The sequence below is a fragment of the Triticum urartu genome, chromosome 5A, assembly GCF_056163025.1.
Source record: "Triticum urartu cultivar PI428250 chromosome 5A, HENAU_Tu73, whole genome shotgun sequence".
NCBI lineage: Eukaryota > Viridiplantae > Streptophyta > Magnoliopsida > Poales > Poaceae > Triticum > Triticum urartu.
In genome coordinates, this window is record NC_141877.1 from 305,230,443 (window position 1) to 305,246,325 (window position 15,883).

Here is a 15,883-nt window from a genome sequence, read left to right on the forward strand (position 1 = left end):
CCGGAGTGGTGAGCATGATCATCTAGGACCTGAGATCCTGGTGGGAGGCGGGCTACTTCGCCACCATCGCAGATTTTTAGTTGGCTTCCAGGTGATGCCTATCTTTATTGGGCTTGTCACTGGCTTGGCCAGTGCCCTGACTAGTTATTTGTCTTCTGGTGCTCACGGGATGGTGGTTCATATAAAAAAATTCCTTATCTTACGGACTTCGGCCTTTCGAATACAAGCTAGACATCATATGGAACATGCAACCACATATGACACCGCGAAGTTAAAGCAAGCACCTGGGATGGTGGTTCATTGCGAGCGAGGTCATCAACTCCAGAGCTACGTTTACCGTCTCCATCTGCTGACACTGCACCCTTTATAGCGCTGTAATGTGTCTTGCCTACCCGCATACGAAGCTGGAGCGACTTCTCTCTTTTATTTTTGACTTCTCTCATGGCAGCAGAGTCTGAAATACCCTTGCATAAAAACACAATAGTGAGAGTAAGGGTGAAGTGTGTGCAGAACTAGTGCGCTGTAAAAGTAGCAGATAGCAGGTGGCTGAAAAATAAATGACAGGAGACATATGATAGCTCTACAACATTGCATGGCAAACAAAATTAGATTCTACTCCGTATGATTTTGTAATATATGAGCACAGGAAATGCAGGTACTCCTCCAGCACACCACCACATGTGGTCATATCTAAGATAACAGTCGACTAAAAATAAATAGATCAGTCGATTTTTTAATGAACCGTCTGATCTATAAGGAACGGGCAGATGGCCTTCGTCTACCTCCCGCCAGTCACTGTTGACGATCTTTCTCGAACCGCCAGCGACCACCGGCCCAGACCCCTGCCTCCGCCGCCCCGCCCTCCCATCGACCTCACACCACCGCCGTCCTTGGCAGCGCCCCCAGGCCATCCCTTTAATCCCAGCCGACCTCCAGATCGGGCGCCAGTAGCTCTAGGCTGCACACACCCCTAAGATAAACACCAAGGCACTGCTTCCCCAACGTAATAGGCGTACTAGCGCCTGTTACCCTGGGGAATGCTTCCGTTAATTGGGAATCAATTGGCCAGAAATTGAAATTCAGGGGGGCGACAGACCTCTAGCTAAGGTGAAATAGTATATGAGGAGAAACCTTGTGCATCGCGAGTTACTAGGAACATCTAGTATCAAGAAGAAGCGATCAACTAGTGTCTTCTGTGGGATGAATACCGTGCAAGCAGAGACGTAAGATTTGCACGAATAAGGGAAGAGGAGTACCTTTTTCGGTTGCCGGTGTGGTCACCTCCACATGTCGCGTCGATCTTCTTCTTTTTACCGAGGAAACCGATGTTCTGGAGGGTGCAGGCTTGGACGAACCCATGGCCAAATTGTTGACAGTGTTGCCGTGGCCGTATGTCGGCGGAGGGGAAGCAGATCCGACGTGGCGAAGGATGGCGTAGCAGGAACAGCTCCGGTGCGGTGGAGGGTGGCGAAGTTGGAGCGGCAGCGGTGAGGCGCAGGACGGCGTGGTTGAACTGGCTCGGGTACGGACGGCTCGGCCTCGGCTTCAACTACTAGCCGTGGAGGGCGTTGCGGTTGAGGTTGCGGTGGACGACGACGTCGGGGTATCGGCTCCGGCGTGATGGAGGAGGGCGGCGGTTGATGGGTGGGATGGGGTGGCGAACGGAGGACGCCGTGGTTTCGCGGCTGGTGGAGAGGTAGTTTTGGCGCCCATGAAGTACGAATGGGGAATCAGACGGGTGGGGGAACCATGTTTCGGTCTGGGACGCGCTTGTTTTTGGCTTTTTTAAACAGAAGATGTGACGCGCTTGTTTGAAATTTGGGGAAAGTACAAACTTTGCTCCCCTCTTAAATTTTGGACCTACTACGGGTCGGGGGCAGGATGGTAATCCCTGGTGTCCCAAATAGTGGGCGGAAGCGATTTCGGTCGCGCGCATTGTGACGCCCCGAGACCGATGCTCCAGATGCCTTCCATTTATTTTGTTGTTGCTATGTATGGATTTCCATGATTGTCATAATAAATTGTTCCATCATCATGCTTGTGTTATCTTTTATTCTCACTTTGTGCATTCCATCTTCATGTATGTTGCCATGTGCATTTGCATCCATCATGTTCATATTGCCTTGTTTCCATTTGTGTGCTTGGGTATGTTCTTCCTCTTGCCTCCCCTTTTTCTTATGCTCAAGCTCCAACTTGGTTCCACCAAGTTTCATCAAAACCAAGTCAACGCTTCTAATTCTTTCTTTTCTCCCAATTATTGCAAGTGGCGTTTTCCCCATCCTCCATTAGTGTTTATTTATTTCCTGATGATCTTACTCTAGGCCTTTTACCTCTGTGTCAAATATCATCCTTTTTGGGATTGTTTTGGTTGGGTTAAAAAATGGCTCAAGTTCGAATTTAATTCAAACTTGAATTATTTTTAGATCTGTAAAAATTGCCAGATCACTTTTATCAAATTGTGCATAATTCCAGGAGTCCAGAGGTATTTTTGTATCTCTGAAATTCTTCGTCTAAGCCCCTATTCTTTCTGTTCTATACTATTTCTTTTGCTTATCAGTTAAGTGAGGAAAAAGGAGACAAACCTACCCGGGCCACCTGCGGCCCATCCGAGCCGACCAGCAGGCCAGCACTGGTGCCTGGCCTCTCCTCTCGCTAGCATGGTAATAGCCACGCTAGACAACCAGCCGGACCCCACCTGCAGCGTCTCTCCCTCCCTGCTTTTTCTTCCTCCTCTCGTCTCTTCCCTCACAGTAAAACGAGGCCATGGCGCCCACATGACCACCGTGGCCGAGCCACGCACGCGCCTCCCTCCTATAAAGCCCCAGCCAATCCTAGGGTTTTCCATCTTCCTCCTCTCCCTCTTCTCCGCCGCCGCCGCGCAGGTAAGAGGCTCCCACGCGACCTGCTGCCTCGCCTCCCGATGCCATGTCTGGGACGAGCCGAACCTCTTCTCCGGCGTAGCCCGTTCTGCCGGTTCCCTCCTTCCTCGCGCACCAAGAGACCTCCACGACCTCGTTCCCGCTGCGATCCAAGGCCGGAGCCACCAAGTTCCTCGACATCATCTTCCTCTGCTTCCTCTGCTTCACGGACCCAAGCGCCTCTGTCGATCATCGCGCCATCCCGCCGTCTCCAGTCACCCGCGACCTCGTACGACTCCAGAAGCACCCCCACGGTGTAGCCCCGCTCCTCCCCATCTCTCCCTCCGGTTCAATTCTGTCACCGTGGTCGTCTTCCCTAGTCGCCAATCCCATATCCGCCATGGATGAGGTTCTCGAGCTCCTCACACCCATGCGCCTCCTGCACATACGCGCACAGCACACGCGCGTCCTCTGCACGCGCCCCGCCCCTTTGCTGCACCTTCGCGGGCACACCAACAAGCACATGCATCTGCACATGCGCACGACCGCGCTAGTTTGCGAGCCCGTGGCCCTGCTGCGTCTTGCCTCGCCGCCATGCCCGGGACGAGCTCAAGCTCGTGCTCGAGCCAATCTCCTGCAGCTGCTCCGCCTGCACGCGACCATCCCGCAGCTGCTCAAGCATCCAATCCCGCACCCACGCCGGTACTCTTCTGCTGCAGAAGCCGCCGCCTTCGCTCGCTGTCGTCGCCGGAGTTTTGCCGTCCGTCCGAAGCCATGGCTTGTAAGTTAGGATCAGCCTTTAGTCATTGCGCCCCATCTGAAATCAATCTCCTCACTAGCCTGGTGATCATCGCCGCTCATGCTAATCTGAGGGATCTCGGGTTCAAATCCCGTGCGCCCCCCTTGTTTTTCCTTTTTGTTACCTGTTTGTGTTTCTTCAATTCAGTTCAGTTCGAGAGGATGCGTCATTTAGGGACGAACCCCTACAGTCCACAAGGAATGTTTCAGCCCAGCTGGTCGCTGCGCTGCACTCCCACCCGGGAGACCAGAGTTCAAATCCCCAAGGCCGCAACTCCCACCCGGAATCCCATGGAGCCTCAATTCTTTTCCTCTGTGTTTTTTTTCCAAAACGTGCAAACATCCGCTTCGGGCCAATTCTGCTTCTGGGTTTGCACAGTGCATTACTTTCAGCCCGCATATGTTTTTCCCCTATTCACTGCAATTTAGCATTTCTCTAGTGCATGCATAACTATAGATTATGCCATCATTTTGAATTGTTCATAACTAAATATCCGTGCATCCAAATAAAATATGTCATATATGAAACATGCTTAGAATTTCATCTAGTTTAAAAATATGCAACTTTCATCCATGTTAAAAATGTTTAAGGTGATGTTTGCATATATTTTGCCTCTAGCCATGCTAAAATGATTTATTTCATATCTTAATAACTGTAACTCGGAATTTAATAAAATTTATATGTAAATGGGGTAGAAAAATGTCTAGTTTAACATGGTGGCCTTACTTTGCATGTTTAATAACTCTAAAATTGTGTTTAGGGCAGAACAGTACCAAACCTCAAAATATGCATATGGGGTTTTACCGAACTTGTTGTTTGTTGTTTCCGGCCTTATTTAAACTTGACTAGATAGGTAGTTTTCTTTGCTTCACCCTCTTGCCATGTTTAATAACATTTAATATTGTTGGGTACATAAACGAGAGAGTACTAAATAAGTCATGTGGTGTTTTCTTCAATATGCAACTCCGTTGCATAATGAGCTCCACTTAATTTGTAGGATTGCTTGTGCACTTTACCATGCCATGCTTCATTAAACCGGACATGCATCATACTTGATTGTGCATCATGCCATGTTCATGTCATGGTTGTTTACTATGTTGTTTGCTTCTTTCCGGTGTTGCTTCTTCAGGTTGGTTCCGATAACATCGTGTGTGTGAGGATCCGGTCGACTACGTCCGTTTGACTTCTTCATGGACTCGTTCTTCTTCCTTGCGGGATCTCAGGCAAGATGACCATACCCTCGAAATCACTTCTATCTTTGCTTGCTAGTTGCTCGCTCTTTTGTTATGCCTATGCTGCGATACCTACCACTTGCTTATCATGCCTCCCATATTGTTGAACCAAGCCTCTAACCCACCTTGTCCTAGCAAACCGTTGTTTGGCTATGTTACCGCTTTGCTCAGCCCCTCTTATAGCGTTGTTAGTTGCAGGTGAAGATTGGAGCTTGTTCCATGTTTGGAATATGGATATTTTGTTGGGATATCACAATATGTCTTATTTAATCAATGCATCTATATACTTGGTAAAGGATGGAAGGCTCGGCCTTATGCCTGGTGTTTTGTTCCACTCTTGCCGCCCTAGTTTCTGTCATATCGGTGTTATGTTCCCGGATTTTGCGTCCATTACGCGGTTGGGTTATAATGGGAACCCCTTGACAGTTCACCTTGAATAAAACTCCTCCAGCAATGCCCAACCTTGGTTTTACCATTTGCACTAACAACCTACCACCTTCCCTTGGGTTCTACAGACTCAAGGGTCATCTTTATTTTAACCCCCCCCCCCCCCGGGCCAGTGCTTCTCTAAGTGTAGGTTCGAACCGAGCTGCCTGCAGGGCCACCTCGGGGAAACTTAAGGATTGGTTTTACTCGTAGCTAGTCTCATCTGAGTGTGTCCTGAGAACGAGATATGTGCAGCTCCTATCGGGATTTCTCGGCACATTCGCGCGGTGTTGCTGGACTTGTTTTACCATTGTCGAAATGTCTTGTAACCTGGATGCTGAGTCTGATCGGAATGTCTTGGGAGAAGGAATATCCTTCGTTGACCGTGAGAGCTTGTGATGGGCTAAGTTGGGACACCCCTGCAGGGATTTGAACTTTCGAAAGTCGTGCCCGCGGTTATGGGCAGATGGGAATTTGTTAATGTCCGGTTGTAGAAAACCTGAAGTTGACCTTAATTAAAACACATCAACCGCGTGTGTTACCGTGATGGTCTCTTCTCGGCGGGGTCCGGAAAGTGAACACAGTGTTGGAGTTATGCTTGACGTAGGTTGCTTTAGGATCACTTCTTGATCATACTTTCTCGAACGTGCTTTGTCTTCTCTTCTCGCTCTCATTTGCGTATGTTAGTCACCATATATGCTAGTCGCTTGCTGCAGCTCCTCCTCATACCTTTTTCCCTTCCTATAAGCTTAAATAGTCTTGATCGCGAGGGTGTAAGATTGCTGAGTCCCCGTGACTCACAGATACTTCCAAAACCAGTTTGCAGGTGCCGATGTTACCGAGCAGGTGATGCAACCCAGCTCAAGGAGGAGCTCGATGAAGTTCGTGTTCATTGGGTTGTTCCGTTTCCAGTTGGTCAGTAGTGGAGCCCAGTCGCGACGATCAAGGATCTGTGTAGCATTTGAGGCAGTCTTCTTTTATTTTGGTTCCGTAGTCGGACCTTGATTGTATCTGGTTGATGTAATGCTTTATTCATGTATTTGTGTGAAGTGGCGATTGTAAGCCAACTATGTATCTCTGTCCCTTATGTATTACATGGGTTGTGTGAAGATTAGCTCACTTGCGACATTGCTTTCAATGCGGTTATGCCTCTAAGTCGTGCTTCGACACCTGGGAGATATAGCCGCATCGAGGGCGTTACAAGTTGGTATCAGAGCCTTCCCCAGCCTTAGGAGCCCCCTGTTTGATCGAATCGCTGGCGTTATTGAGTCTAGAAATGTTTTGAGTCATTTATGAATTATATATATCAGAGAGTTAGGACTTCTTTTTACTCCTTGGTCCCTTCGTCGCTTTGGTGAGGCATCCTGACATAGAGTTTTGACTCTTCTCTTCTCAAATTTCACTAAAAAAAATTAGGATCACGCGGGTATTTTGGAATCATTCCGATGGTTTTGTGACGAGAACATTGTTCTTGGTGCCTCCTGTCATTTAGGGGTTGTGGCAGTGTCCCGGGGAGTTGAGCTCTGAGGTGTTGTCGTCACAATTTTATCGTTGCAGTTCTGGAATACCTGAGAGTAGTTTCGCCGACATCGAAAATCTCTTTTATGCAGTTGTTGGTGAGATAACCTCGACGCCACCCAGTACTGGGGCGGGAGTTCGGGAGTATTGCCATAACTTGTATAACGGATGCTTTTCGAAGGTTGAGGTAAACGATTTCTGAAGGTTTCTTGGTTATGTGTTGAAGGATGGATACATCTGGATGTAGGATTTGCTAGTTTTGGGTGAGATATTATGCTTCTCCTGTATCCCCAACACCTAATTTCATAAATGGAAAGTTTCGGGAGTTTATAAGTGGGAATTCAAGTAGCTCCTAGGATATTTTTCCGTCAGATGTATGATATGAAATTGGGGTTCGACGTCTAGTGGTCCGCCTATCCACGGTTGGTTTTACAGTGGTCTCGTTGTGTCTTAAAGAGTCCTTGGCTATGCCGACTCGGGGATGCTTCGTATGTCATGTGCACTGCTTTGTACATGATGGTGATGTACGATCGAGCCCGTGTAGGCCCCACCACGAAAACTTCGGACGAAATCTCTATCATATGTTTGTTCCGGCCTATTCTGCAAGCCAATCCTTTGTTTTGTTTTGAGTTGTGGTATTCGAGTTGCTTTGAAGTCAAATGTTGATTCCATACCTTCCCCAAATGGTGTTCTCATACTCCGAGGTGAATACCAATCCTTCTTGATCATCAAGATTGTTTTGTCAATCCTTTTTCACCGGTGTGTTTCTCTTCAAGTGGATCCGATCACTTCAACATTCGCAAGATCAATTATCAGTTCTTCTTAACGGTGTTTGTTTCTTCCGTCTTCAAGTTGCCTTTGTTTTTCCCGCCCACCCACCCCATTTTTCTTCAAGGACTCAGATTTTTTAATCAAGTATCCTTTATTCATGTGAAGTCTCTCCATTCTTTTCCTTCATGTTCTTACCCGATGATTCTCATGAAGATTCTAACGGAGCCTCAAGTTCATCATTATTTGCCTTTTTTTCTCCGGTGGATTCAATTCAAGCTTTGCCAATTATATCCTTTCCTCGTTGCAAATACCCTCTTATGCCGGTGCTCCTCATATTCATTCACTTCTCGCTATTCATTTGTTCCGGAGTGCTCAAGAAATCTCAAAAGATTCGTGTTTCCACTCTACTTTCGTAATCCTCTCAAGCTCTTTCAAGATTGTTATCTCATTCTAGCCATTTAATTCAACCGGTGCAACCTCTCTTTTAAATCTTTTCAACGGTGTATCTTTTGAGTGGGCCCTAACCCGCAGGTCTTTTCCCAGGATCTTACCTGACTCTTCTTATTTTCCCGGAGCTGTCCTAAATTTCTTTTCAAAGTTTGACGTAAGAATGATTCATCATCAGTCGTATGTATTTCTCCAAGATCTTTCAAATTCTTTTCATCGTTGGCTCAACCTCTTTGCTTTTGATTCTCCTGGAGTGTCTAAACAATTCTCAGTGCTGGTTTCGTCATTTTTCTCAACAGTTGAAGACCTAAGAAGAGTTTTCCCTCCATATCTTATCTGTTCTCTCAAAGATTCATGGTGCTAGTTTGTTTCCATCCTCTCATAATTGTTTTGATTATGAGAATTCTTTTCATCCATCCGGAGCATTTCATGAGTTGTTTTCTCTTTTCTTTTCCCCGAAGCCCATCATTTCAGAAGATTAATTCATTCCAGCTTTCAGCTCTCATACTCTAAATCATACCGGTGCTTAGAACAAAGATTCTCTAATCAGCTCATAATCTCGTCGTTCTCATGGATCTAAATTCTCTCAAGCATCTTTGTTTAATTGCTAATTCTTCCCGGTGTTTCTTCATGTTTTAATCGTTCTTTTTCAATTCTTACGGTGGTTCGTTCCAGAGTTTTCTCTTCCTTATTTATCATATCAATTTATTCGTTGTTTCAACCCTTCCGGTGGTTCCTTCAATACCTTCCCAAGTTGGCGCGATATCTATCTTAATCCTTTCTTCGAGAATAAGTAGTATGCCAAATCCGTTGTCTGTCATCAATTTAATTGGTGAAGGACGAGCATAACATAATTCTTATTCTTGATTCACCCAAATGATTAATTCCTTATTCCGGAGGCTCATCAAATTCCTGATTTCAATTGTTAATCTTCTCTTTTTCTCAGAGTTCCAATCTTTTTCAACTATTTCACCACGGAGATTCATCTAAATCAGTACAAGGTTTCACCTTGTGTTTTTAACTTCTTTTTTCCTTCCATTTGATCATTCTTTTGTTTACCGGAGTTCTTCATGGAGGCCCTACTTGATGGTTCATCAAGGATTTTATTCCTTTTCGAATTGTTCATCGACATTCTTTCAGAGGAGCTCAAGCATTCTTCATCTTGCATTTCAAAGTGCAATTCTTTCTACCGTATCAGTTGAGGTGGTGCTATGTCATTCTTCATAACTTGAGTTCATGTTTCATGATTCACATGTTATCAAGAATGAAATATTTTAAATCCATCAATTTCTTCTTTGGATTTATCTTGGGTTATATTTCACCTAAAGCCTTCCCTAAGGATCGTTGCTATTTGTGGTGCTCATAAATGACCCAAGTTCTTCATTTATCCTCCCGATGAAATAAGTTTCTTGTCTCCTTGTTCATATCAATCCAATCTTGTTTCCATTTATGGCAGGTTTTCACCTCAAGTTCTTGAGATGTTTTCCATAAGCCCTCAACAAGCATGTTCTTTCATTGTTGATTTCTCGACAACTCTGATGAATCCTTCTTTTTAAGGATGCTCTCTCAAATTCATTTGAGGTAGAACATGTTGTTTTCTTCTCTATTCTTTTCATTGCATTCTTTCATTTGTTCCGGAGGCATTGTGATGCTGCTCTCTTCGACCCATCATCTTGTTTTGTCAAGATCATGTCCAATTCCTTCCATTTACAGGCAGAGTGCTGTCCAAATTATATCATTCTTATTCCTTCCCCATCTTGTTTTAACCGGAGTATTGTGCCCCTTTGCTCAAGTTCTTTTCGCCTATTCAAGCTTTGCATCTCTTTTCAACTGGGTGCTTTCCGAATTTGTTCGTCCTTATTACTCTTCCCTACCGGAGTGCTTTCAACTTTGTTCTTCCTCGTTCCTCTTTCCTAACGGAGTGCTTTGAACTTCGTTTATCTCTGTTGTATTCTTTTCTCGAAATTGTTTAACCTTTTCAAGGTCCGTGGTTTCACTCGTTTGTCAAAGAAGCAACTTAGTTTTACCTCTCCTCTTCCTCTTTCGTTTTCCCACCGGTGCCATTCTAGATCTTGGGACGAGATCCTCTTGCAGTGGTGGAGTGTTGTGACGCCCCGAGACTGATGCTCCAGATGCCTTCCATTTATTTTGTTGTTGCCATGTATGGATTGCCATGATTGTCATAACAAATTGTTGCATCATCATGCTTGTGTTATCCTTTATTCTCACTTTGTGCATTCCATCTTCATGTATGTTGCCATGTGCATTTGCATCCATCATGTTCATATTGCCTTGTTTCCATTTGTGTACTTGGGTATGTTCTTCCTCTTGCCTCCCCTTTTTCTTGTGCTCAAGCTCCAACTTGGTTCCACCAAGTTTCATCAAAACCAAGTCAACGCTTCCAATTCTTTCTTTTCTCCCAATTATTGCAAGTGGCATTTTCCCCATCCTCCATTAATGTTCATTTATTTCCTGATGATCTTACTCCAGGCCTTTTACCTCTGTGTCAAATATCATCATTTTTGGGGTTGTTTTGGTTGGGTTCAAAAATGGCTCAAGTTCGAATTTAATTCAAACTTGAATTATTTTTAGATCTGTAAAAATTTCTAGATCACTTTTATCAAATTGTGCATAATTCCAGGAGTCCAGAGGTATTTTTATATCTCTGAAATTCTTCGTCTAAGCCCCTATTCTTTCCATTCTATACTATTTCTTTTGCTTATCAGTTAAGTGAGGAAAAAGGAGACAAACCAACCCGGGCCACCTGCGGCCCATCCGAGCCGACCAGCAGTCCAGCACTGGTGCCTGGCCTCTCCTCTCGCTAGCGTGGTAATAGCCACGCCGGACAACCAGCCGGACCCCACCTGTAGCGTCTCTCCCTCCCTGCTTTTTCTTACTCCTCTCGTCTCTTCCCTCACAGTAAAACGAGGCCATGGCGCCCACATGACCACCGTGGCCGAGCCACGCACGCACCTCCCTCCTATAAAGCCCCAGCCTCTCCTAGTGTCGTGGTTTTGTCACGGCAGATGTCCTCATGAAAGGACTTACTCATGGAGCCATCGCGACGGGTTAGCTTGAAGGGGTTAAAGCGGACACAGGGACGCAAGGGAGTTTATACTAGTTCGGCCCCTTCGATGAAGGTAAAAGCCTACGTCTAGTTGTGATGGAATTGATGGGGTTTCGATGACTAGGGAGCAAACAAGCTTCTCCTATGTCTTGAGTTGTTGTCTGTTGTCTAAACCGCCGCCGGGTCGTCCCCTTATATACACGGGGGACGCCCGTCGGTTCACAGATTCCCAATACCGGCTCATAGATGTGTCTGATTTGGTCTCTACTTATTCCTAACTTACAATACAAGTTACATACCAACGTCGGTTTACGGCTACAGGCCTTGAACCGACTATGGGCCTTGAGCCCTCATCTTCCTTCTTGGGTTTTAACATGGTTAACTACTGAAGAAGTTAACCTGGCCCAGATAGGCCGGTTTACGCCCAATAGTGATATCCTCAACATTAGGCCCCAGATTGATTTGAACAGGTTCATGTCAATCCTTAGCAAAAATCTTCATCTTCAACATCTTCTTGTAGTTGTTGAACCGTCGTGATGTCATCTTCTCTGGTCGTTGTAAATCGGCGTGACGTCACCTGTTTAATAGGTCTGCGACAATTAAGGCGACAACTTCGTTTCCAAACCCACGGTCCCTTGCCTTATAAATAGGACCGAAGGGTCATTTCTTTTTCCCCTTCGTGCCCTTCTGCTTCGTCTTCCCCGCGTCGTCCAGCTTCGGAGCTCCGCCGCCGTCGACGACCTCTGCTCCAACCTTGGCCGCTGCATCACCCTGATTGTACCAGAGCATCGCGGCAATCTTCTGTTTCTTCCTCGACTCCGGTGAGTTCTTCACCTTTTCCCCTGTAGATCCGTTCTAGGGTTTCCAAGTTCTTCAGCGTTCATCGTCTGCTTCGTACTCATATGATAGATCTTAGATGAACCTGTGAACCTTTGCTCTGTGTAGCGGTAGTTCTTAGCATCCGCCTTTACTTATATGCTTCAAGACCATAGATCTACCTGTATCTCTGCCCATTGATTCGGTACTGTTCTTTTTTGAACCTTGAATATTTTCCTTGTTTTCTGAACTTGCTTCAAATCCGTCGCTGTAGAGAAATCTTGTGAAATATGTTTCTGTACACTTATCCATCCGCAATCTCAACTGTTTCAATGCTTAGATCCGGCGGTTTAACTTTGTAGAAAAATTGCCAAACCAGTATATACCATTAGTCCCCTTGTTGAACCGCCGGATGCTGTTGCTTCATAAAACTCCGGTTTAGGTAGAACTGTCTCCGGTTTAACATTGTACATACCAGTGCACTTTAATCAATTCATTCTTGAACCGGAATCACCTATCTTGTAGATTTCATCATGGCCAAGCAAGTATATGAGTGCAACTGGGTTCCTTCTCGCGTCACAGAGACTCAATAGAACAATTTAGTCCTGATCGGCACTTTAGGCAGAAAAAACACCATCCATTGGAGAGCCCCTGGCAAAGAATGTCCTCCCACACCTCAAGAAGGAGAGGTCGTCGTTTTTGTAGACCACTTAGCCCGGGGCTTTAAGCCGCCTGGTTCTAAATTTTACCGGGACGTTTTAGCCGATTTTCAACTCCATCCACAAGACACTGGCCCCAACTCTGTTACAAACATGTGTCACTTCCAAGTGCTCTGTGAGGTGTTCTTTCAAGAGGAGCCCATAGTGGAATTTTTCAGAGACTGTTTCCATCTAAACCGCCATACTGAGTTTTCTGACGGTTCCAATACGGAATTGGGCGGTGTGGCGATTCAGAAAAGGAAAGAGGTCACATACACTCACGCCAAACTGCACAGCTACCCCAAAGAGTGGAATCAAACATGGTTCTATTGCAAAGACACCTCCCCTGCTGGTGAAAATCCTTTGCCTGGCTTTTGTCTGGAGCGGCTTAGCAATACACACCCCTTTCCGCAAAGGTTGACTGCCAAGGAGAGAAGCAAATACGCTCCTCAACTATCCAAGCTCAGAGCCTTCATGGACAATGGTTTAACCGGAGTTGATCTTGCTCGCTGTTGGATATCGTGGAGCATACTCCCCCTTAGTCAGCGCTCCGGTTTAATGTGCGAGTATACTGGCAGTGTTGACGACCCACTGCAACATGCTAACATCCAGCTCACCGACGAAGAAATCACAGAGGATGTGAATAAAATGTTGAATGAACCGGAACACGTCTGTGCTCGAACCGGCCTGCTTCCCTTCTGTGCCACCAACAAACCACCAGCTGTAAGAACTTGATTTTTTCTTTTTACTGAACCTGTTATTGATATATCTGGTCATTGTTTAATATCAATGTCTGCTTAAACAGGGTAATGATCCGTTCTGGAGCAAGAAACTTCCACAGGAGAAACCAGAAAAAACCAGACAAACCGGAACGACCAACCCGGCCAAAGACTAAAGTCGTGAAACGGCCTGCTCCCAAGAAGAAAACCACTGCATCTTCTGATCCGGCCCCTGATGATGATGCAGATAATCCGGACCTTGAGGTAGAGCTTGACTCACTTGGCTTATTTTTCATGCGTCTTATTGATGATGATATTTGTCAGGATGATGCCGAAGCCAGCCATGCTGATGCTGCAGAGGTAATTATTCTCTCTTCTGATTCAGACCCTTTGCCTTCACTAAAAATCCGTCGGGCAAACCGGAAGGTTAAATTTTCTCATCCTCTTGCTTACTTGGATCCCAAATTTCTTATGAAGACCCAACAACACGAAGCTCGCCGCACAACCTGGCACAGCGGCCAGGTAGTTACCTCCGCCGGTTTACCGAACAGTCCGGTTCGGAAACGTCGTTCAGAGGTCTCTAATTTGCTTGTCAGTGCTTGTCCTAAAGCGGGCTGTTTTCGTCAACCTCTTAATCCATCTGACTCCGATTATCAGGTTACTTCCCACTCATCCTCTGGCGAGTCATCGGCTACTCAGCTGCCACCGCTCAAAACGGTGCTTGGGTAAGCTATACTTATCATAATATTTCCGGTACATCACCTTGGAACATATGTTGTATTTGACTTTGTTATTCCTTTCAGGGCCAAGCCTAGGCCGAGCAAGAAGGCTCGCCTGGATAAAGCGGCCGAGGAGGATGCCGTCCCTGAACCGGGCAAAACACCAGATCTTGAAGCGGCTATTCCTGAAGATATACCCAATGATCCACCGCAGCGAGATGACGATCTTATTGCTGAAGAGAGGCCTATTGATACCTCAAGTCCTGTCAACCAGCCCACAAGCCCCCTCCGGATTGAGAAATTCACCAATCCAACAAAGCCTACTGATAAGCCAACGGCCCCAGTGCAAACCGGCGACGCCAAGGATGATGAAGTTATTATTACTGGCATTGGCCATACAGAGCCAAGCAATCTTGTCACTTTGTCTAAACATACTGCCAAGGAAGAATTTGCTGCCTTTGGCAAAGGCAAGTGGAATGTTGATCTGGCGACTTACGCTGCTCTGAACGCCCAAGAAATCCATTTCGGCTATCTGAACCGGCTGTATACCAGTCGTGACTATGAAGCCAGTCTGGTTAACATGATGAAAGATAAATATGAGATAACTTCCATATGCTCTTTCTTGCTTGTATGTTTCAATTCTTGCTGACTCTCTTAGCCCCCAAGGGCCGGTTTGTAATCTTCTATCAAACCGGGACTTACTAATATAAATCTTAATGCCTCAAAATTCGCTGATGTAGCCCCCAAGGGCCGGTTCAACTTAGTGTAGTTAAACCGGGACTTCAGTAATTAATATCGCCGGATCAGAACTTATTTGAACAAATATCCATTAGCCCCCAAGTGCCAAGTTGAATACTTGTATTGAGCTTGGGACTTTGTAAACAATTGAAAGATGAAGATCGAATATGCATTAGCCCCCAAGTACCAAGTGCATAACTTGTTATGTGGTTGGTACTTAAATTCTTGTACCGTTTTGCTGAATCATATAACTATCTGTATGCAGGCTGAGCTGAAGACCAAAGAGACCCAAATCGCCGATCTCCAAGAAAATCTGAAGTCCCAACAGACTGAAACCTCAAAAGCAAAAGAGGAGTTGAGCAGCGCCTTAAGCGTCATGGAACTGTTGGGATTCGTAGTAATTTCAAAAAATTTCCTACGCACACGCAAGATCATGTGATGCATAGCAACGAGAGGGGAGAGTGTTGTCTACGTACCCAACGCAGACCGACTGCGGAAGCGTTGACACGACGTAGAGGAAGTAGTCGTACGTCTTCACGATCCAACCGATCAAGCACCGAAACTATGGCACCTCCGAGTTCGAGCACACGTTCAGCTCGATGACGATCCCCGGACTCCGATCCAGCAAAGTGTCGGGGAAGAGTTCCGTCAGCACGACGGCGTGGTGACGATCTTGATGAACTACAGCAGCAGGGCTTCGCCTAAACTCCGCTACAGTATTATCGAGGAATAGGTGGCAGGGGGCACCGCACACGGCAAAGGAATAGATCTCAATGATCAACTTGTGTGTTTCTGGGGTGCCTATGCCTCAGTATATAAAGGAGCCAAGGGGGAGGGGGGCGCCGGCCAAGGAGGAGGGCGCAGGAGGAGTCCTACTCCTTCCGGGAGTAGGACTCCCCCCCAATCCTATTCCAACTAGGATTCCCAAGGGGGAAAGAGGGAGAGGGGTGGCCGGCCACCTCTCCTAGTCCTAATAGGACTAGGGGAAGGGGGGAGGCGCACAGCCCTTATGGGCAGCCCTTTCATCTTTCCACTAAGGCCCATGAAGGCCCATATGGCTCCCGGGGGGTTCCGA

The 15,883-nt window shown here is 46.3% G+C and overlaps 1 protein-coding gene and 1 long non-coding RNA gene across 3 annotated transcripts; both read left to right on the forward strand.

Moving 5' to 3' along the window:
• Positions 1-2,824: 2,824 nt before the first annotated feature.
• LOC147971154 (uncharacterized) lies at positions 2,825-6,645 on the forward strand. The gene is made up of 3 exons (XR_015604554.1): positions 2,825-3,172; positions 4,787-4,880; positions 6,135-6,645. It is a non-coding gene; the product is annotated as an uncharacterized LOC147971154 (long non-coding RNA).
• A 1,077-nt stretch (positions 6,646-7,722) lies between these two features.
• Positions 7,723-15,597, forward strand: LOC147971155 (uncharacterized). Of its 2 annotated transcripts, XM_087525931.1 has the most exons (6): positions 7,723-13,355; positions 13,438-13,615; positions 13,676-13,711; positions 13,829-13,927; positions 14,009-14,076; positions 14,155-15,597. In XM_087525931.1, the coding sequence occupies exons 1-6, from the start codon at positions 13,288-13,290 to the stop codon at positions 14,717-14,719; spliced, it is 1,014 nt and encodes a 337-aa protein (XP_087382057.1). In that variant the 5' UTR covers positions 7,723-13,287; the 3' UTR covers positions 14,720-15,597. The 2 variants fall into 2 exon arrangements, with proteins under 2 accessions (XP_087382057.1, XP_087382056.1); XM_087525930.1 differs by having other exon boundaries at positions 13,438-13,711.
• Positions 15,598-15,883: the final 286 nt, after the last annotated feature.

Coding starts and splice junctions, on each gene's coding strand:
- LOC147971155 (XM_087525930.1), top strand. CDS start 13,288: ATGAACCGGAACACGTCTGTGCTCGAACCGGCCTGCTTCCCTTCTGTG. Junction 13,712..13,828: donor GCCATGCTGATGCTGCAGAG/GTAATTATTCTC, acceptor TTTCTTATGAAG/ACCCAACAACACGAAGCTCG. Junction 13,928..14,008: donor TTCGGAAACGTCGTTCAGAG/GTCTCTAATTTG, acceptor TCCGATTATCAG/GTTACTTCCCACTCATCCTC.